Here is a 24,129-nt window from a genome sequence, read left to right as displayed (position 1 = left end):
CCAGAAAATTTCATTGAAGTTCATTTGAGAACTTTTGGAGATATCGTGTGGACATACAAACAGACAACTTCGTTGGCGGAGGTAACCAGCTGGGATGTCAGTAAATACTGAAGAAAGCATTGGTTGCAAGAGAAAAGTGTATGAAGAGTATAAACGTATCGGAAATCAAGATGACCATATCGAATATTTTAAATTACACCTCGGGTGAGAGTTGGAACTCTAAATGTGGAGACAGTGTGTGGAAAGGAAAGGGAGTTGGGGTATTTTTGATGTAGAAAAGGAAGGTTGCAGTACTGTGTGTGCAGGAAAGTAGATGGAAAAGGAATATGGCGAGAAAGCTGGTGGACTGATGTATAAGTTGCTCTGTATTAAAGCATATGCTTATAAGAAAGGGAAGAATGGCGTGGGGATAGTGTTATCCAAGGAACTAAAGGATAAACTACTGAAAGTGAGCAAACGTAATAGGGTGATGAGTGTCAAGCTAGACCTGAATGGGACAGTCGTTAACATCATATGAACATATACTCTCCAGGTTGGTTGTGAAGAGGAAATGAAAATCTCTAGAGATTAGACGGATCAGAAGTAACACAGAAAGGAAAAGGGATAATCCTTGGTGGAGGCTTAAATGAGTACGTGGGGAGAAGCAGAGCGGTGATTGGGAGAGTGTATGGTGATTGGGGTGTGGGAGAGGAATGAGGAAGGGGAGAAGGTAGGAGATTTTGCAGTGGCATTTGATTTGACTATTGCAAACACCTTGCTTGAGAAGAAAGCGAACCAGTTTTTGACCTGCAGTAATGGAGAAAGTTAAACAGACTTTCTGGTGTGCAGGATACTTCATCTAAAAGAGGTTAAGAACTGCAAGGTCATAAACGAGGAAGTATGGCGGCACAACACAGACCGGAAGTGGTAGACTGTAAGATGAGGAGTAGCAAGAGACGGATACCAGAGAATGAGACACCCAGGATTAAGTGTGTTCCAGTTTAAGGAGAAAGTTTTGAGTGAAGTTAGACCGATGGAGGGGGTGCAGCAGTGGCGGGAGGAATACAGCCGGGTATTACTGGGAGTGAGGAAGTAGGTTTTCGGTATGTGAACTGAATGGAGACCCACTAGGGATAAGGGGACGCGGTGGTGGAACGACTAAGTACAGGAAGTGACAGAGGCTAAAACGGATGCTAAGAAGTGGGCTACATTAAGGTGACAGGAAGACAGAGAAATCTATAGGCGGGTAAATAAAGAAGCAAAGAAAGTGGTGACAAGACCAAAGATGCAGTCTCGGAGTGAAGTGTATATGGACTTAGAAAAACCATAGGGAGAGAGAAAGATCTATGGAATATCGAAAAATTGACAAAAGGTAACCAGGAATTTCATTCAGATCGAGCACGTAAAGGACGAAGGAGCAGTGGTTTTGTGTGACCAGGACACGATCAGGGATATGTGAAAAGGACACTTTGAAAAACTGCTCAATAAGGAGACTCGGAGTATAGACTTTGTTGAGGAAGATCCACATGAGGGTTTAACAACAGAAATAAACATGAAAGAAAAGATGGCGCTGAAAAGAATGACGAACGGGAGGGCAATGGGACCAAATGAGATACTTGTACCAGTGGAAGTCTGGAAATGTTTGGGTGAGGGAAGGATAGAATTGGTGTGGGAACTGATGGAGAAGAATTATTTGCAGAAGGAAAAAAAGCCGGATGAGTGAAGAGATACTGTGATTACACAATACCCATTTGCAAAGAGAAGGGCGACATCCAGGACTGCAGCAGTTATAGAGGAATAAGGCTGATGCCGGATACAATGAAGGTTTGGGAGAGGATTATAGAGAGAAGGCTTAGGTAAGAGGCAACGAAGATTATAGAGAGAAGGCTTTGGTAACTGACGACAATAGGGGAGGTGTATTTTAGTTTCATACAGGGTAGAGGGACGATAGACACAATTTGTGCACTGAGATAGATGATGGAGAGGCATAGGCCGAAACAGAGGAGATTGCATCTGCTATTCATCGACTCACAGAAGGCCTACGACAGAGTGCCACGTCAGGAGGTCTGTAGGTGGATGAAGGAGAAAGGAGTGCTAGAGAAGTATGTGATGATATTACACCTTAGGTATGAGGGAGAAGGAACCCAGGTCAGAATAGGAGTGGGACTGAAGGACAAATTTTCAGTCATAGTTTGTTTACATCAGGGATCATCTTTAAGCCCTTATCTTTTTAATCTAATTAAAGACGTGATGGCCCATGGGGTAAGAAATAATTCCCTCTGGTGCACCCTCCTCTGATGATATCGTGCTATACAGCAACAGAAATGAGGAGGAGAAGGGAAACTAAAAAATGGAGAGGGGATATGGAAGAGAGGGGAATAAAGATAAATGGGAAAAAAACGGAACATTCGAGATTTAATGAAGTTCGAAATACAAGATTAGCTGGCAGGGAGAGAGACTGAAGAGAATTGGGAAGTTTCTATATAAGAATCGACGGTGACCGAGAATGGAGATTTGTATGCGGAAATAACCCACACAGTGCAACTGGGATGGGGAAATTGGAGGATGGTATCAGGAGTACTGTGTGATAGAAGAATCGCCATGAGGCTTAAGGTAAGTTATATGAAAAGATGGTGAGACCGGCTTTGATGTATGGGGCTGAGACGTCGACAGTGAAGAAAGAGCAGGAGGAAGAGTTGGATATAGTGGAGATGAGAATGTTGAGATGCATGTGTGGAGTAGCAATGCTGGAATGAATTAGAATGAGAGAATCAGAGGGACAGTGAAGGTGGGTGAGACATCAAGGATGGTATAGGAAAGAAGACTACATTGGTATGGGTATGTGATGAGAAGGGACCAAGATTAGGTGGTGAGGAGAGTAATGGAAATGCAGGTACAATAAAAGAGGAAGATGGGAATGGCGAAGAGAAGGTGGATAGATTGTGTGAACGAAGATTTGGAAGAAAATGGGCTGAAGAGGGAAGAGACGCTGTGCTAAGGTGGATGGCTAAGATGGTCAAGCACATCAATCCCATACAGAAGTGAAAGAACGTGAAACATAAAGAAGACACCAGAAATATAAGAAAATTATCCGGAAAACTAAATGATATTATGAGGTAAAACATTCTCATGAATCAAAGTTACAGTTTTAAAGCTTTTGTGGATTTCTCTAAAACATGTTGGAAAAAAAAAACACGCAGATTTGAAATTGGTACTTTCCACCAGGCTAAATGGAAAAATATTTAGCCAAAATTGTTCTGCAAACATTTTTATCATAGGACTTTCAATCAAATAGCTGCATATCAATTAGTTTCTGAGACAGTCCAGTTAAATTTATGCAATGTTTAGAATAAAACTGAGTATATCACCTCCAAAAATGGATCAAGTCCATTTATATTTGGCACAAAGACTGGGTTACCCAAGGTTACCTTCATGTGTATTATCATCAAGATCGAAGAAAAAAAAGTGCAAGGGAAAGTAATGATAATACTGAGGAAAACAAGAGGCTTGACCATTTATATGCCAAAGTTTTATAATAATAACTATAACTCTGTAACTGTCCTATGGACAGCCACTAGTCTCCACCTACTCATTCTTACAGTGACTTTGACCCCATTAGAGAGATTCAGAAATTATTCAATAAAATGAAATAAACTCTCAGGAATCGATCCACCAAGTTTCATTTTCAGTTTACTGGCTCAGGTCCCACTGAAATATCTAGCAGACATAACCACCATTTCTCGTTCACTCATTTTACTGATATGACTCTTTCTGCCACTACATGTAAAGGATTTGGATTTTTTTCTATCAGCAATGGCCCAAGCCAGGACAAATAACCTGGGCCCTTCAGATTCCTTCTGCAGTCTCTGGTTTTTCCTGGAATCGTTGTGAGACTCTGAGGCTGGAATAATGATACTAGCAAAAACAATAGTCTCCACCTATGTAATAGGTTGAGACAAATAATAATAAACCACCGAAATCAATTAACAGCAACAATGTTGTTATTAGTATCATTAGTCTCCACCTATTACATAGGTGGAGACTACTGTTTTTGCTGGTATTATTAATATTCCCTCCTCAGAGTTTTGCAACGATTTCAGGAATCTGAAGGGACAAGATTATGTGTCCCGGCAAGGGCCACTGCTTATAGAAAAATAAATCCAAATCCTTTACATGCAGTGGAAAGGTATGTCAGAAAGAGTCGTATCAGTATTATGTTGTAAATGAGATAAGTTGGTCTTGTCTACTGGGGATTTCAATACGACTTGCGCAAGGAATCTGAATGGCCAAGGTTATATGTCCTGGTATGAGCCACTGCTGATAGAAAAACATTACGAATTCTTCCAACTGGGCCAAGGTCGTTTTAAGAAACAGTAAGTGGAGACTAGTGGCTGTGCACAGGACAGTTACAGTGTTCTAGTTATCATTAGTGGTAGTAGTACCAGTAGTAGTAGAAGCAGCAGCAGCAGCAGTAGTAGTAGCAGAAGTAGTAGTAGTAGTAGTTGTTGTAATAGTAGTAGTAGTTGTAGTAATAGTAGTAGTAGTAGTAGTAGTAGTAGTAGTAGTAGTAGCAGTAGCAGTAGTTATAAAAAAGCAGCAGCAGCAGTAGTGGTAGTGGTACTAGTAGTAGTACTAGTAGTAGTAGTAGCAGTAAGTAGTAGTAGTAGTAGTAGCAGCAGTAAGTAGTAGTAGTAGTAGTAGTAGCAGTAAGTAGTAGTAGTAGTAGCTGTCGTTGTTGTAGCAGTAGAAAATAAAAAAAAATAGCGTCGGTTGCCTTAACTGTTTTTAGATCGTTCGATTTTCTGAACGCAGGCGCGGATAGGTCGTCCATGTGTGGATACCTTTACCTGCTTTATATAACCATATTCCTTATTTCCTTCCTTCAAACTCCCTGAAAATAACTCTTCCTCCTTACGATCACTACTATCCCTTCCATGTATGAGATCCGAACACACTCGTCCTTTGTTCCAGATCTTTCCTTACTAAACATATGTTTACGGATTCCTAATGTTCGTCCTGTGTGAGCTAAATATCGTAGTTTATTTACCGCTAGTGCCCTTTTCACTGATTTCATTCTTAATATTTCGTACTCCTCTTCAGCCAGTGCTTCACACCCTTATAATGATGTTGGTCCTGATACCCTCATGCATTTTTCATACCGTCGCTGTACTTACTTCTTTTTCCGGCAAAATTGATAATGAAATGGTGATGAAGTCTGGAAGAAATGCATATTGATGCACGGTTGAATATATTAGAAAGATGGCAAATTACAAGGATCCAGTTGCGATTTTACTATACAAGAAACTACCGAATGCTACAAGTGGATCAGAGAATTGCAGAGCAGAAAAAGAATTGCGTAGTGTCGTAAAGGGTCGATGTTAAACAAGAGTGAGAGATATGTTCCACTGAATACCATTCAGTTGAACTTCAGATTGCAGGACAAGAAACCTATCATGTCGTTTATCCATAACAAATTCTGCATCTTTATAATTATAAACCAGAGAGGCATTCATTGAAATGCATATCTCCGACAAGGACAACGAAATTTCCAAACCACTTTTCATAATGGGTTAGAGTTTTTTATTATTTATTAGGGTTTCGCAAAAAGTGTTTTCCGGATCCAGAATCTGTAATATGACCCGGATCGGTCCCAAAAGTTAATCCATTGTTCCCTAGGACAAGGGCTATCGACCAACCAAATTTGGTCCCAATATCTCTTTTAGTTTTTGAGTGATCCTGCTAACAGCCAAATAAACTAACAAACAAACAAACAAACATGGGTGAAAACTTACTCTCCTTGTGGGAGAGAATAAAGACGTACAACTCACAAGGATGTCAGTATAAAGCATACGGTACCGGGGGGGGGGGGGCACTCAGGGAGTGCTTTACACGTGTGCCCACAAACTGGTCTAAGAGCTGAACGTATAACTCTGCCTGTGACCTTGACCTTTGCAGTATACTCTGAAATTCAGATTGCTTCATCTTTGCTTCACCCTGAACCCTCCCACATAAGTTTGGTCTAAATAAGATCAAAACTGTTTGAGGTGACCTTCCTATGTGACCTTGACCTTTAACATTTTCCTGAGACCTTGACATTTAGTAATGTTCTCAAAAATCAGAAACCTCCATTCTTTCCATACACTGGGCTCTTCCACATAGTCTGTTTTAAATCTGATAGCAATTATTTAATTTGATCTTGGCATGTCACCTTGACCTTTGACATAAGATATTGTTCTCAAAGCAAACCCCTTGGTTAACCTTCAACCCTTGCATCAAGTCTGGTGTAAATGTAGGTCGAAAGGTTTTTAGTTATTCCCCCCCCCCCCCCACACACACACAGGTTGAGCTCTGGTCTTGCCATGCAGGCTTGGACTTTGATTGTTCACAAAACTGACTCACTTTGTTCTTGCCTTAAATGAATCCACATAATTTGCTCTAAATCTGATAAAAACTGTTTAACCGGGTTTTGCTATTGCCCTGTGACCTTGATCTAAGACCTATTGTCAAAAACCGTAAGTTTCCTCATTTGTAGACCCTCAACAGTCCCACGAAGTTTAGTAGGAGACGGATTATTTTTTAAAGTCATTTTGCACACACACACACACACACACACACACACACACACACACACACACACACATACACACACACACACACACACACTGAGTAAATCATAGTTACTTGCTCTCCTTTGGATATAAAAGTTAGTGTTGTAGTACTGACTACCAATTTACCGCCAGTAATGACAGTATTTATGGGTTTCGAAAATGAACATGTGGTGGGTATAGTTTATAGAAAACATATTGAATGACAAACCTTCCAGCTGAGTAGTGAGCCAGGCAGTTGAGAACAGGCCCGCTGAGCAAGAGGCCCACCGCCAAAGCCAGCCAAGTTTCTTCTGTAAAGGGCCATAAGGGTGCCTGCCAGCGGGGCTCGGGCCGGGGCACCCTCAGCATGACGCAGTTCACCTGTGCAATATACAGTACACTACACTGCAGATTACACGTGTATTCTAATTTCTTCTTAATCATTTCCACTAGACTTTTCCTACTTGGAGACGATTATATTTAATTTTTTACGGACACATCGAACTAGGGGGTTAGATCTTATTCTTACAGATTCCTTCTTCACCACAAACTGTCCCATTTGGTGAATAAAATCACCTGGGCATAGCAAGAATAAACCAATGGTAAAGGTCACGTAACTCAGGGAGTTCAACTCTTGATTATAACATAGTCTTACATATTTTATCTTATTACAGCCAGTCGAGGACAAAAATGAATTTAAGACTAACTTCGAGCAATGTAGAGGTTAACAGAAATGAAGGCTGTTATATAACCACACATATGTGGAAAGTCTTTCCTTAGATGAAGAATATCTCCGCAGACAGCAAGAATACCACACTAAGGACGTCACCGGCTAAGTCTACTATTACCAAGTCGGATCACTTCCTTCTAAAACGGATCCAAGCTGGTGCCGGGGGGGGAGCATCGGAGTGACGTCGACTGGCACGAAACCACAGTTCAGTTGACTCCTGACCATGGTGGTGAGTGGATGCTTACTCCACTCACCAGATTATGACACATTTTCAGTCCGGAGAAGTGAGGGAAGGGACTGAAATGTGTGAGGGAAGATGTGGGGGTGTGAGGGAGGATATGAGGGTGTGCAGGAAGGTGTGGGATTGTGAGGGAGGATATGAGGGTGTGAAGGAAGGTGTGGAGGTGTGAGGGAAGGGACTGAAATGTGTGAGGGAAGGTGTGGGGGTGTGAGGAAGGATATGGGGGTGTGAGGGAAGGTGTGGGGGTGTGAGGGAAGGTGTGGGGGTGTGAGGGAAGATACGGGGGTGTGAGGGAAGACGTGGGGTGTGAGGAAGGTGTGGGGGTGTGAGGGAGGATATGGGGGTGTGATGGAAGATGTAGGATGTGATGGAAGGTGTGGAGTGTGAGGGAATGTGTAGAGGTGTGGTGTGAGGTGTGAGGGAAGATGTGGGGTTGTAATGGAAGGTGTAGGCCTGTGAGGGAACCTAGTGCTATATAATAGGGTTAAACGAGTCGGCACTTGTTCCCTTTCTTTGTGTTCCCTTATTATAAATATTTAATTTTGAGTCTGCCCTTTTATATATTTTGTTACTTTAGACAACTGACGTCACACACAAGCCACGCCTCCCTGTGCCCTGATGGAAAGTGGTCCGACTTGGTATTAGTAGACTTAGGTCACCGGATTCAAGAGAATAAGAGATAAATTCATGTTAATATTGTTACCCATATGCTGAAGTGGAAGCACAGAAAATGTCTATACATAATGATTAGGTTGAAAATGGTGATGGTTTGTAAAGGGGATCATTCTTCAGGTTCTCTAAAAACAACATACCTTGAATAAAGTGCCTTCTCGATCAACAAATCATTTTTTAATGTTGTTGTTGCTTGTTGCCATTGTAACTCGAGGCTTGTTTGAATGTGAAGTTGGCGAACTGCAGGGTGAAACTGACTTTTTCTGCAATCCCCCACCCTCCTTGCAGAAAATATGGAAGCAGCCTTGGGATGTTTGTATAATCGAGCATCAGAGCCAGTCAGCTGTATCGTTGCCATCATGGGAAGGCGTTTCTCACCAGTTAAGCCAGTGGTTTTCAACCTTTTCTAATTCTCGCCCCCCCTCACTGAATGACACGTTCCCTTCGCCCCCCTTCCTCAAATACTGTATTTTACTGGCATAGTTGGCACATGTCAATAAATATCATAGATTCTTAATCTTTGAAATTGTTTATATATTCAGATAAATAGATTTCTTATTCATGTCTCAAATATTTTCTCCATATTTAGAAATTACTGATTTCCATCATAATTCATAGTTTTCAAATATAATTACCCTCTTGATCAAGCCTTCGCGCCCCCCCCCCCAGGCAGCCCTTCGTGCCCCCCTAGGGGGACGCGCCCCACAGGTTGGAAACCACTGAGTTATGCAGTTATGGTTGTTGTTGCTTAACCCCAGCCTGTCTGGCGGAGCAGACCCGTCAATCGCAAACATGTTACTGACCCAGTGGGGCCGGTTCCATAGGTCTGATACACTATGATGTGACTATGTTTTAGTGCGGCATGTACTGTGCAGTGTACATTATGTGTGCTGTTATGTAGGCCTGTTCTCTAAATGCGGCACGTGTCATCGATGTCCACCCAAATTATATATAAGCTGGTATTTGAGGACGGCTGGGTGATAACCTGTTCTAATCCTAGCTGGGTTAACGTAAATAGCTGTATCTAAAGATCCTATGATAGGTGGAAATAGGAAGGGGGGGGGGGTCCGATCCAGGGGTTGTATTGAAATGGGCATATAGGTGTTTCTTCAGGACCAGTCTTGCAAATGACTATAGGTGAAATGTTGCTGAAGACGGTTTGGTGATATTTCCACGACGATAATCTTGTGCGTCTGGTTATGCGTGTGGATTTGTCTTACTGTGTAAAGACATGTATCATTTGTTAGCGCAGATTGCCGCGGAAAAATGTGTACCTCTCTTATCAATATATTCTCAAACAAAAAGGATTTGAAGTTCTAAGTGTAAATGAGCTATGATAGCGGTTTTGATATAGCCAGTGTTGGTATAGCAAGTACTGATACAGTGTTGCCCTGCATGATTTGCATGATATTATGATGGGTGTTAGATGGGATGGGGGCCTATCCCGGGGTTACAGAGATCACTGATCATATATACAATCCCCCCCTATATATATATATATATATATATATATATATATATATATATATATATATATATAATATATGTGTGTGTGTGTACTTACACATATATTGCTTGCAATGTGGGAAGAGTGCTTCCTTTTCTTTTCCTGAGGTCTGTCGCTGTAACAAACATGATTGAATTGGGTCTTGATGTCTTTCTTGTATGTGGTGCTTGAAGGTTAGCCCAGTGTCATATACCCTTCGAAGGATCTTGGCAGTGGGTGTGTTTGGCACAGTTACATTGTTAAGGGATTTTGCTGGAAGTGTATTAGGCACACTGCCCTCCATCTATCAGCTCATTGTCGCGAAACTCATAGGTCCCTGCCCCGGGGTTTCCTCCTTTATTAACTTTTGAAAATACCCATTTCCATCCTATATTGAGGACGCTGGATGCAGATGGACTAAAAATAATCTTAGGGGTATATCTATGCTCATGATTACTGCTGGTGAGAAGCGTGGTGGTGGATTTGATTGGAACGATCGTCAGTCTGTTGTCCTCAACCCTGCCTGAATTTTGTTGGGATAGTGTTGTTGCAGTGTCCATGCCGTACCATTCACGAGATAAATCGATGCTATTTTTTTCATGTGTCAGACATTGGGCAAAGGCTTCTTGGCCTATCCCAAGGCCCAGTAGTCCTTCTACACACCTCCACATGCCACCACTTCGGCGCTAACACCCACCGTCCATACTGAGTACATGCTAGGGTAGTGTTTGGAAACTCCCTGTACTGTTGTTTGCAGATGATACTGTGTTGTTGAGTGAAGACGAAGGGGAGCTGCAAGGCTTGGTGGATGAGTTTGGGAGACTGTGTAAGAAACGGAATCTAAAAGTGAATGTAGGGAAGAGTAAAGTGATGGTCTCTGAGAGAGGTGAAGTCAGTGAATGTACAGCGAGGTTGGATGGTGAGGAATTGGAAAATGTGAGTATGTTTAAGTACTTGGGTAGTGTGATGAGTGAGGATGGAGGTTTGGAGGGTGAAGTGCATGAAAGGGTACAGCAGGGAAGAAAGGTTGCTGGTTCCTTGAAAGCAGTGATAAGAAACAGGGTAGTGAGCATGGAAGTGAAAAAGTTACTACATGACAGTATTGTGATACCAATTCTAACGTATGGAAGTGAAGCTTGGACGTTGTTGGAAGGACACAAGTCAAGAGTGAGAGCAGTGGAAATGAGTTATTTAAGAGGAGCCTGTGGAGTCACATGGAGAGACAGGCTGACGAATGAGGATATAAAGGAGCGTTGTGGTGTGGATGTGGATGTGATAGGAAGCGTTAGGAGGAATACACTGAGGTGGTTTGGCCATGTGGAGAGGATGGAGGGTGAAAGGCTGACGAGGAGAATGTATGTGAGTGAGGTGGAGGGGGGGAGAGGGAGGGGGAGGCCGAGGATGAGATGGAGGGATGTGGTGGATAGGTATATGAGAGAGGGGTGTGTGAGTTGGGAGCAGGGCAGTGAAATGGAGGGGGACATGGCGACGTGGAGGCGATTTGTTTGTGGCCACCCCCGAACGGGATTGAGGCATCTGGCAATAGATAGATAGATAGATAGGGCTGTCTCATACAGGACTAGTGTACTGGTATTAGCAGGAGTATTTTTACATGTCAGCGGGTCTTCTGATAGATCAGTAAATTCTTTTATGAAATTCAAATCCTTAAACTGTTCCCTGCCCAAATCGGGATTCCACTCTTGGTCCATTAGGACTGCAGGCCGCCTCTCTACCGATTCAGCCACCTCCTTTATATTCAGTGCAATGTTTGTGGGCAGTTGGGTCATGGGAATATTATGCATGTTCAAGTTGAAGAGTGTAGGCGAAAGAATGGAGCCCTGACATTTATAAAATATTTCTTCAAGATACTTATCTCCATGTACAATGCGAGATCTAGCCTTCTAGGAGCTATAAGCGGAATTATACTTTGAGGCCCATCCAATGTGCCCCACCTGCTTTATACCTAGTGATAACTGAGCCCATGAAAGCATTAGAGTATTACTAAGTCATCAGTACTGATAGCACTTACATACTAAATAAAAAGGTACGAAACAATAATCTGGTAGGCAAGAATATTTTAGACTGCTTGATATAGCAAAACATACAATTCAAGCATTGCTTACTGAGGTACTGTATCAGGAGCGAAGTGAAACATTTCACTGGATTTTTTCCCATCTAGCGTCCCCTTCCCCTGTTTTTCATAATTACCATGGTTAATGTTTAGACCCACAGAAAATATTTATAAATTATTGGCATACCTTACTAGCAACAAGGGCCAGCCTTATTGAGCCAGGTAGACGAAGTCGATAGTCATCATTTTTGTACTATCTGTGTGTGTGTCTGTCTGTGTCAGAAACTCAAGTCTCAGAAAGTATTGAGTGCAGAAGGAAAAGCTGTTTATAAAAATGATTTAGAGTCACAACTTGAGTTCACACGTCACACAACCAGAATTGGGAGTCATCCAGGATGGATACATAATAGTCAAGTTTTCATCCGACAGTAATATTGCAGTCTACCTGACTCGCAGATGACGGATAGTCTTGTATTTCATTAATTTCTTAGTCACCCGTTTAAACCTGGAGTGTTACATGTAACCAGGAAATAACTGGGTAAAGTGGAGCCCCTAGGGGGGCTCCAGCAACCTTCCTTGCATCAAATTGAAGGCTAGGCGATATTTCCCCGAGGATGTGGGATATACTTGCAACGATTCTTCAGTTGAGAATATTTATGAGCACTTTAACCCTTCAACCTCTGCTATATTTGGATCCTGCCCTCGCTTACACGCGGGTGAAGTTCGCAAAATCGCCTGTTTTCAAGACGCCATTTCTCAGCTAATTTTAGACCTAGAACATTCAATTAACACCAAAACGGCTCACCAATCCTTCGTCTTTCCACTGCAATAACTATTTAAGGTCAGGCACTAATGTTGAGGAATGAGAAGGTGATGGATAGGGTTAACTTTCGGTGGAGTGCAGTGGCCGTCCATATCCCTAGGTGTGCTCATGTCCCTGGCCAAGGCACGCTGGTTAATCGATCGTATCCACGCCGCTGTCGCTTCCCCAGGTGCACTGTGCACAGTGGTGTGTTGAGGAGAAGCAAAAAGGGCTGTAAACTTTGCAACAGCTGCACTTACAACATAAGGCACTTATAAACCTAAAACATATCACTTACCATAAATTCACTTATAACTAATTTTCTTTGGAATAGTTTCACTTATCAAACAAGCTTACTTCTCTGATTTTATACACTAATACAAATATACAGACCACTTCCATACATTTCAATTTTCTTTTCTACACTTTTCAATAGCATCATTTCTATTTTGCCTATATTAGTTCATGTAAGTATTAAGGTACTTTTCTGTTTATACACATTATTTGCACACACTTTGTACACATACCATCATACACTGTACACTATTTACAAAGCTCGACTCACCTGTGGTTATCAGGTTACGAACCGATGATAATTGAACATAAAACGCTTTTAACACTGTATTTAACTTCACTTCTAACCAATTTCTTTTGGAGTAGTTTCACTTATCACACAGTTACTTCTCTGATTTTTTATACTAATACAAATATACAAATCACTTCCTTACATTTCTATTTTTTTGGGCTATACTTTTCAATAGCCTTATTTCTATTTTGCTTATTATTTCCCACAATTTTAGTGAAGCACTTTTTCTATTTACACACACACTACATACACACACAATTTTATACACTCTTCACAAAACCTCACACACCTGTGCACACATGTCAGGGTTAGAGACCCTATAGATAGAGACACTGTTGGTGCACAAATGGATGTATCCTGAGCACCACTCAAGTATCAGGGCCGTAGTTTTCAGCAATATTTTGGAGGTCAAGGCCAAATGTATATACCTCCGTACTACAAAGTTACAATTAAATCGAAGCGCTTAAGGTTGCAGACCATCCGATATTTTCCAGCTTGATTCTACCTGCAAGCTGATGATTAATGAGGCATGCATGTTTAGTGATGGAAGTGCGTGTTTAGGTTAAAGGCTTAACTTTCTGTCAGTCTGAATATTCAGCTCAAACTATGACTACATTTAATAATTTGGCCATTTTACAATTTTGTTGTACTATGCTGCATCCTTATCAAGACTGTTCCTACATACCTACGGTAGGATTCAGATTGAAATATACCACTCTAACGTTATATTTTTGGTAATGATAAAATAATCTAAATTTAAATACTACAGTATTATGATTTAGTTTATGATCAGTTTGAATCAAATTTAAAAATATTCCATCAAACACGAGTAGAAATGTTAGAATTTTCAACAAAACTACTCCAAGTATTTCTTCCTTTTTATTTTTAAGTTCACCTTTATAAGCCCTCAATAGTAACTGAAGTTTTTAGAAATTAAAATACAGAAAACACTGGGGGAGCCATAGCCCCCCTAGCCCCCCAGAAATTACGGCCCTGAGTATGCATAAAGATTAGTGATCGCTGCTAGATAATACCAGGCCATTTAACGGCTTTTCATATTTTATGGTCCGTTGTTTAACATATAATATGCTTGCACGAACAGAATGGTGTTTTCTTAACAAGTAAAGCAATATGAAAATTAGATTTTTGCTATGTATCACTTAGGCTAATTTCAAAGCATATTACAGAGGCAATCAGTGAGGGGCATCTCTTAACATGAGCAACGTAATTTACAAACTACTCTTCATAATGGGTTAAGTTTTATTATTACTGAATAGGGTTTAAAAAACATATATTTTTTACCGTATCCAGAATCTGTAATACGATCTGGATCAAACCCAAGAGTGAAGCGATTGTTCTCTGGGACATGGGCTATCTGCCCACCAAAACTGGCCCAAATCTCTCAGGTAGTTTTTGAGTAATCCTGCTAACAGACAAACTAACAAACAGGGGTGAAAATAAACTCTCTTTGTCAGAGAAAAATAAAGATTTGGGACGAGTTCGTAGACAACACAAGCTTGATTAACACCAGCAGTGTTTACTGATTTTGCTGGCGGTTTTTAAGTTTAATGGAGTTTTGGTTGAATTTAAAGATTGTTGTTTTTGATATTCTTAGTCTTTGTAATACTGTTTCCATAGGGATACTATCTAGGCTTACTTCCCTATGTGGCTGTGGGACAAGTACGAGTACACGTAAAATAAATAAAGCTTGCCTAGCAAAGCCGACGATATTCACTCGCAGACCAGCTTGCTCTCTTCACCTTAACATCTCTTAATTTTCCTCCTGGAAGAAGAGAGTCGGAAAAGTCGCATTGAAGGTACGAGAGCGTAATTATGTAGGCATTAATACGTTATGACAATATTATATAAGAGTTGTTAATGTAACTATGTAACTATATAGCTACAGGCGTCAGTATGTAATAGACAGGTAGTTACGTCTGAGTTCTCCAGGAAGAGGTTTGACACATTTCACCATAGCCAGACACTCAAGTGCTCCGAAACACAGGATGACCTGATAGCTGTTCATGTGTTGGAAGTGTGATCCTACACACACACACACACACACACACACACACACACACACACACACACACACACACACACACACACACACACACACACACACACATGTATGCCCACAAACCTTATCTGGTAGTCAGAGGGGGATATAAGTCTAAAATCACAAGTAGGAGATTAGACAGCCAGAGAGAGCTAGAAAGTATTATCATAGGTAGAAGGTAGGAGATACGGTCAGCTAGGAGGTTCGCCATCACGTTACATTACACTATCAATCACATCTCCATATAACTTTGTAAATAAAACTCCATAACCCATGAAGTGACTATAACTCGCCTCACCTACGATAAAAGAATACACAGAGCGGGAGTGTGAGACAGAGAGCTACCTATTCACTCTACTCGATGCCCCACCATTTTAATGGCAGCCGCGCACGTTTCAAACCACTGGTGATAGAGGGGCAGCCATAAATCTATGATACATCAACAATATTTCTCTCCTTCTAATAAAACAACTCGGCTTTGTCTGTCAACATTGGTTGCAAGCAGTTAAAGACGACACATACAGTATGATAACAATGGTAAACAACGAAAAACTACTTCCATGAACGCAACTCTACAACAAGGCATCTGCAGTTTACAAGTAACAAGTCTACGTGACAACTCTACAATCTTCTACACTCACCTGCAAGTAGCAGCGGTCATCAGCAGTAAACAAGTAAACCACAATAAGAAAAGACTGAGAATAAAACTGAAGAAGGAAAACAAGCAAGAACAAGTGCAGTGTCCTCATGAGGAGCGCATCTGAACTGTTACGTTGAAGTAGTATCAACACAGCTGACCTCTAAGACCTCCACCATCATCTACAATATTACCTCCCCCACTGTCCACCAGTCCTCCCCCCACCTTCGCCAACACCCTAACCACCACAACAAGCAAACAGTGTTGACCCCACAGTGACGACACCAAGTGATGACACAGTCATACCAAGACACTGACCGACTTACCTACCTACCTACGGTAATTACAGACTTACGCTACCTACCTGTCTAATTACCAACCCACCACTCAGGAGGCAGCCGTGGCGCTGATGATAATGCAACGACATGAAAGCAACTGCCAGTCTTCCTCCAACACCTTTATCACCAACACCGCCATTCTTACTGCCATCGATTAGAACATTTCTACAATAATCCTTATCAATGAACTGAAGATTTACTCTGTTAGTTTAATAGTACTACTTCATTTATAAACAACCTTACATATACAGTATACACAGTGATAAACAATGTATATCCTCACATCAACATAAAAACATACATATTAAAATCTAGTAAGACCAGAGAAATAAAATATAAGTACACACATATCCTTCATATTACAATTCCAAAGGAGATACACTAAAAATGGCCAGTATAAATGAATCAAGCAGTAGAGTAACCACTGTGCTATAGTCAACCACACACATGAGTACATCCAACCAATCCCTAAAGATGAACATAAATGTGAGTACACATGTCAGATTCACTTCACAGCCATTGGAGAACTAAAGTATCAGGTGATATGTGGCACAAACGAAACTAAGTGAACACTGTACATATTGTAAAAATTATACACTTTATTATATATGAAATAGCAAAATATAGGACTGTATATAATTTTAATTCAGATATAAACTGTGCAACATAACTAAGCCAACATACACACTGTTTAATAATATTATTATGTCTCATATAAACAGATAGCAAGTACATCAAATATGGCTGATACATGATACTTACGATTGACTACTTTAGACTTGCCACTGTATTGCCACTATAATACTTGTATAATTATATACACAGGTTTCTATAATATAACTAGAATTGTGTAATAATTGCAATAACAGATGTAACTACAGTTATGTTACAATGTTACTACAACTGTACAACAGTTGCATTAACACAATGTAATTACAGATATGTTACTATATTAATACAATTGTGTCACAGCTACATTAACACGAGGTATCTACAGTTATGTTACAATATTACTATAGTTTTGTTCAAACTACAATTATATGACAGTCGCATTATCTCGATGTAACCAGTTATGTTACGGTATTACTACAAATGTGAAACAGTTGCATTAACACGATTTAACTACAGTACAGTTATGTTACAATATTACTACAATTTTGTTAAAACTACAAATGTGTAACAGTTGTATTTACACTGTAACTACAGTTATGTAACAATGTTACCATTGTATAAATATATGCATATATCCATAATATTATGCAATTGCAATATATCTTTACTATATATTATGTTTCTCCAGTGTTATGTCACTACAGTATCATGATGAATACAATATGTGTTTCTCGATAGCGTGGTCGTAGGTACTTACAGGGAAATAGGGAAGCCAATTGTGGATTAACGAGCACATCCAGAATAAAGTCGTATATATATATATATATATATATATATATATATATATATATAGATAGATATATATATATATATATATATATATATATATATATTGTTACGGAACAGAGAGAGATAATGAACATTTCAAGTGAGAATACTAAAATCACTACTGTCCCGCAAAGTTCCAGGTTCAAAGCAAAAGAGTTAGGTAAAATTACAAGTTAAAGTTTAATGCTCAAACTAACAACTAAACATTCAGGACTCATAAGGATAATGTAATGGCAAAACAGGTTAAATATATGGTTAACTGAAATAGCCTCTATTAACACGAAATTAGCAGGAGTAAATTTATCTAAGTCAGCCCTGATAAAATGAGAAAACCGGATAATGCTCAGTTAATGCAAGATATATTATTACAGATACAAAATATTATTAATAATGGCTGACATCAAAAACTCCACATGAATCACAAAAACCTTACCAGGCCTACGAATTAACACCTTAGGCCATAGAGTACAAGAAAAATGGTAACAACACTTATACTCAAATTATACAGCAGCTAGATGGTTGGAGACTTCCTGAGCACTCACAAAGATAATACACTATACAGGGGAGGACAGAGATGTGAACAAAATGAGGAGTAGATCTAATTGGCAATTAATGCAGAGACTGAGCTCATTATATAGGGGCCGGCAAATGAAGAGTTGACAATCCTGCTCTGAACAACAGAAAGAACGACTTACTCTACTGTACGGGAGAGAAGGGGGGAGTGAGGTAGAACACGCAAGCCTGGTCACTATGAAAGCCACAAGGCGAATCGTGATCAAACATGCAGCATACTGTACGTTAGAATTACACAAAGGATGATGAAATCATAGGCTATGTAACACCTCCCCACAAAGAAAAAGAAATTTACAAAGGAAATTTCTTAGTACTCTAAAATAATCTGTCTAAAGTCCAGATAAGCAATCTACGATAACATTTTCTTTCCCCTTGACATGTTGTATGTCTAATGAATACTCCTGAAGAAGTAGACTCCATCTTGTCAATCTCTGATTTTTATCTTTAAACTTACTAAGGAATTTCAGTGGGTTATGATCGGTATAAATGACTATGGGGTCAAAACCAGAACACAAATAAAATGAAAAATGCTGTAAACCCAAAATCAAGGCCAAAAGCTCTTTCTCAATAGTGGAGTAGTTCTTTTGAGGTGGAGTGAACTTCTTACTGTAATAAGATACAGGGTGTTCAATACCCTGATCATCCTCTTGCAGCAAAACAGTCCCAGCTCCTGTATCACTTGCGTCAACAGACATCTTAAAAGGCTTAGCAAAATTTGGAGTAGCGAGCACTGGCTGACTTAATAGGATAACTTTAAGTTTACTAAAAGAGGATTCACAGTTATCGGTCCAGAAAAATTTAACTCCCTTTTTCAGTAGGTCTGTAAGTGGTGATACAAGAATTGAAAAGTTAAGAACAAATATCTTGTAATAATCTACCATTCCCAAAAATCTTTGTAGCTCTTTCCTACTTTTAGGTCTGGGAAGATCACTTATAACCTGAACCTTAGCTGCTGGTGGTGCAACGTGTCCATCACCAATTACGTACCCAAGGTACTGAACTTTAGCTTGACCAAACTCACACTTTGATAAATTAGCTACAAGATTAGCCTGAACCAAACGCTCAAGAAATTTACTGACATGGCATAGGTGATTAATACATCATCAATATAAACAACGCACCTTGCCAACATTCATTTGCTTCTGATAATTGGCTGGTGCATTCTTCATACCATATGGCATTACAGAACATGCAAAAGTCTTTCCTAGTGTTACAAAACATGAGATCTCCCTAGCACGTTCAATCATAGGTACTTGCCAGTATCCCTTTAACAAATCAAACTTACTTGTGTACCTAGCCTTTCCGATCTTGTCTACGCAATCTTCCACGCGAGGGAGAGGGTAAGTGTCTGTTTTGGTTATCTGATTAACACGTCTGTAGTTGATGCAAAGCCGCTGTGACCCCCCTGGCTTAGGGACCAGAGTGACAGGAGAACTCCACTCGCTCTGACAGGGCTCAATCATCTTGTGGTCCAACAGGTAGCCAAGCTCCTTCTGGATGAGAAGAACTTTCACTGGGTTCACACGGTAAGGAGGCAGTTTAATTGGCTTTGCGTCTCCAACATCGACATCATGCATCAACACAGTGGTTCTTCCTGGGGTGTCACGGAACACTTGCGGGTACTCCTGCAGTAATACCGAAAACTCCTGCCTTTCCTCGGGAGCTAGATGAGAAAGCTTAGTCTGGAGATCATTCATAATATCAGGATTCTTCCCCAAACTATCACTCAGGCTCATACTGCATGGGAGAGCTTCACTTGCAGACTCGGGTGGAACAGCTACAGTGCAGACTGGGTTATTTTCGTCCCGCCTGTGATATAACGTTAGCATGTTAATGTGACAAAGTTGCTTGTTCTTTCTACGATCTGGTGTGGCGATGACATAGTTGACATCACTGAGTTTCTTCTCCACGAAATAAGGACCACTAAACTTGGCTTGAAGAGGTTGCCCATGCACCGGTAGCAGAATCAAAACTTGATCTCCTGGCTGAAAGTGGCGTAACCTAGACTTCTTATCATACCAAGTCTTCATCTTCTCCTGAGCAGCTCCTAAATTCTCTCTCGCCAGCTGTAAAGCAGTGGACAGTCGTTCTTTGAACTTCATCACATACTCTAGCAGGTTGACGTCATCTTCCTCCGACAGCCAACATTCCTTGAGTAGCTTAAGGGGTCCTCTTACTTCATGGCCAAACAGTAGTTCAAAGGGTGAGAAGCCCAGTGATTCATTTGGAGATTCTCTTGCGGCAAATACAACGAATGGAAGACCTTTATCCCAGTCTTTCTAATGTTCTAAACAGTATTTCTTGAGCATCGATTTGAGTGTTTGATGATATCTCTCCAACGCTCCTTGGGTCTGGGGATGGTAAGCTGAAGACGTGATCTGGGCGATGCCCAACTCTTTCAGAGACTGCTTGAAAACATTTGACATGAAATTACTTCCCGGTCTGACTGTACCTCCTTGGGCAGACCAAACTTGGTGAAGAACCCTAGCATTTCCTTAACCACGTTCTTTGCTGAGATATTTCTAAGTGGAACGGCTTTAGGATAACGAGCAGCCATATCAATCAGGGTCAACACATAAGAAAATCCTGAAGAAGTCTTAGGAAGAGGGCCCACAATATCCACCAACACACGGGTGAATGGCGCCTCAAAAGGAGGAATGGGAACTAGACGTGCAACCTTTTCGGTCTGATTACACTTCCCCACAACTTGACAGGTGTGACAAGAATTACATTACCAGGAAACATCTCTGAAGATACCTGGCCAGTAGAAGTGTTTCAAAATGCGTGCCACAGTCTTCCTCACTCCAAGGTGTCCTGCCAAACTGGAATCATGAGCCACTCTAATGATATCCTGCCTACAAACACGAGGGATGACAACTTGATGTACAACCTCCCATTCACAGTCGGCTGATGCTGCTGGGGGTCTCCACTTTCTCATAGGTACTCCTGACTTTATATAATAACAAGTAGAAGCACCAGCTGACTCTTCCTCACTGCAAGCAGAGTTAGCTAGACCTTTCAACTCAGGGTCAGCAACCTGCAACTCAACCAACTCTTGATGAGACAAATTATCAACACTACGGGGTACTGCCTCATCTGGTGAGTGGTCCAAATTAGCAAGAAAAGTGTCAGCTAGGATAACATCATCATCATCATTATCCTCTAAGTCACCAGTAACTTTAGACTTAGCCCTAGTGACAGCACATGCAGAGAATACATCAGGGATATCACAATCCTGGGTCACAGCCACTGGTTCACTAGACAAATGAGGAGCTGGACACACTTGACTTCCACCAACATCATTTCCAAGTAAGAAAGTTACACCTGACATTGGGAGTGTCTCAACCAACCCAACCATAACAGAACAATTAACAAAACCAGACTCTAAATTCACTCTGAACAGAGGGACAGAGAAGTAATTATTCCCTACACCTTGTAAGATTACAGTTTCATCAGAGGAATTAACATTAGAGCCTAGAACACTGGTCAGCATAAGGGATTGGCAAGCACCTGTATCACGAAATATTTTAACTGATTTCCTGTCATTACTGTCCAGAGGACTGACAAAACCATCAGACAGGAAATTAGCACATGAACTCTTGAGAGTGTCATCCACGTCACTGCTCAAAAGAGGAGCTTCATCATGAGAATTTAATTTACCCCTCAAAGCAGGTTCAGTTAACTCACTTAAAGAATTCTGGGAACTCTCAAGGGTGGACACTAGACCAATTGACTGAATATTTAAAGACTCCTTTTTGTTCACATCACGCTGTCTCCTGAAACATTTCTCCGTAGTATGACCAAGCTTACTACAATAAGTACATTTACTTTTCTGAAATCTAGAGGTGGAGCTGGTATTTACTTCCTGAGAAACATCATCTTTATTCTCTTTCCTGTTACCTGTACTCTTGAGTAGAGGCAACGTACTTACTATCGGCTTTCCTTTTTTTCTTTAGTATATCTCTTGTGAGTGAGAACATATTCATCAGCTAAAACTGCAGCATCAGACAAATTATCTATTCTTTTCTCTTCAAGATATAGGCTTACATCTTTATTAATACACCTTTTGAAGTCCTGCAGCAAAATCATCTGCTTAAATTTATCAAAATCAGAATTTACATTCTTAGAATTTTAACCACTGCTCTAACAGATCTTTGATTTTTGGATACTGAACATGGGATTGCTTATCTTGCTTATAAGTTGTCCTAAATTTTACTCTATAGGCTTCAGGAACAAGCTCATAGGCCTTAAGAATCAAGCTCTTAACTACATCATAATTGTCAGATTGATCCTGAGGCAAAGATGCATAAGTTACTTGAGCTTTACCGGTGAGAACACTCGAAGGAGTACTGGCCAATACTTTTTGGGCCAATTAAAACCTGTAGCTACCCTCTCAAACAACAGAAAATACTTTGTTAAATCAGATTTATTAAAAAGAGGGACATGTTTAACATTTTTAGCCACATCAAAATCATCAGAACTAGATGATCTAGTTCCACCTTGTTTCATGTGATACTCATGGTCCGCCTGAATCCTAGCAAGTTCAATATGTTCTTCCTGAATACGAGCCTGAGACTCAGCCTGTGCCTGTGCCTCCTGAATATGAGCCTGAGACTCAGCCTGTGCCTGTGCCTCCTGAATACGAGCCTGAGACCCAGCCTCCTTAGCACGTGCCTGAAACTCAGCCTCCTTAGCACGAGCCTCCTGCAGGGCTAGCTGTAACTTAGCTATTTCAATCTACGTTTGCTGATCTGGAGGTGTTACATCAAACAAGCTTTTATTAATCATGCCAACAATTTGATCTTTAGAATGATGAGAGTGAACAGCAATTCCCAATTGTTGAGCAACAAGCTTAAGTTCATTCTTTGTTCTGTTTTCTACATCACACACTGTTTGCACATTTGACAAAAAATCTTTGGCTTCATCAAGAGTAGTAATAGTAGACATCATGAATAAATCACAGTCACAAAATATCAAGCAATATCCTTATGATAATATCCTGAATATCCTGATAAGAGGTCGCCAAATTTATGTTACGGAACAGAGAGATAATGAACATTTCAAGTGAGAATACTTAAATCACTACTGTCCCGCAAAGTTCCAGGTTCAAAACAAAAGAGTTAGGTAAAATTACAAGATAAAGTTTAATGCTCAAACTAACAACTAAACATTCAGGACTCATAAGGATAATATAATGGCAAAACAGGTTAAATATATGGTTAATTGCAATAGCCTCTATTAACACGAAATTAGCAAGAGTAAATTTATCTAAGTCAGCCCTGATATAATGAGAAAACCGGATAATGCTCAGTTAATGCAAGATATATTATTACAGATACAAAATAATATTAATAATGGCTGACATCAAAAACTCCACATGAATCACAAAAACTTTACCAGGCCTACGAATTAACACCTTAGGCCATAGAGTACAAGAAAAATGGTAACAACATTTATACTCAAATTATACAGCAGCTAGATGGTTGGAGACTTCCTGAGCACTCACAAAGATAATACACTATACAGGGGAGGACAGAGATGTGAACAAAATGACAGGTTCACAAGACTCAAGCCCGCTCAGAGGCAGCTTTGATTTAGGTCATTGGCTCAGCCTTTGAGGAACTTGAGCCCTGTTTCTCCATATCGGTTTTTACCAGGCGTGTCGCAGTTCCGACTTAAGACCGGCTCAAGCCTCAGTTCCGGTTTAAGCCTTGCTCTTCCATTCATTCGTAAGGTTCTCTATGAATGCGAAGTCAGGTTTATAAAATGACCTCCAGAGGGTCATTTTACGCCGTTTTTTTTCCTTTTAGACCAAGAGCCCCGAGGAACCAGCATTAAAGAGCTTGGTTGCACTAGTTATTATGCCTTTGCCCACCTATGGTGGAGAAGCATTTAACTGATTAGATCTGTCTGTCCTTGCATATGTTC

General features: G+C 40.5%; 1 protein-coding gene across 1 annotated transcript in view; it reads right to left on the bottom strand.

The window, feature by feature from the left end:
• LOC145396990 (putative glutamate receptor) overlaps positions 1-24,129 on the bottom strand; it is a 145,861-nt gene that overhangs the window by 23,238 nt on the left and 98,494 nt on the right. Inside the window, exon 8 of the mRNA XM_080270216.1 lies at positions 6,796-6,947. Coding sequence (XP_080126342.1) covers positions 6,796-6,947 — 152 coding nt within the window. The remainder of the gene's footprint in view (positions 1-6,795; positions 6,948-24,129) is intronic.

Source organism: Coenobita brevimanus, chromosome 40, assembly GCF_032717465.1.
Source record: "Coenobita brevimanus isolate Jiangsu-jjx chromosome 40, ASM3271746v2, whole genome shotgun sequence".
NCBI classification, from domain to species: Eukaryota; Metazoa; Arthropoda; class Malacostraca; order Decapoda; family Coenobitidae; genus Coenobita; species Coenobita brevimanus.
The sequence above is the reverse complement of the archived record's forward strand: the minus strand, read 5'-3'. Positions and strand labels throughout refer to the sequence as shown.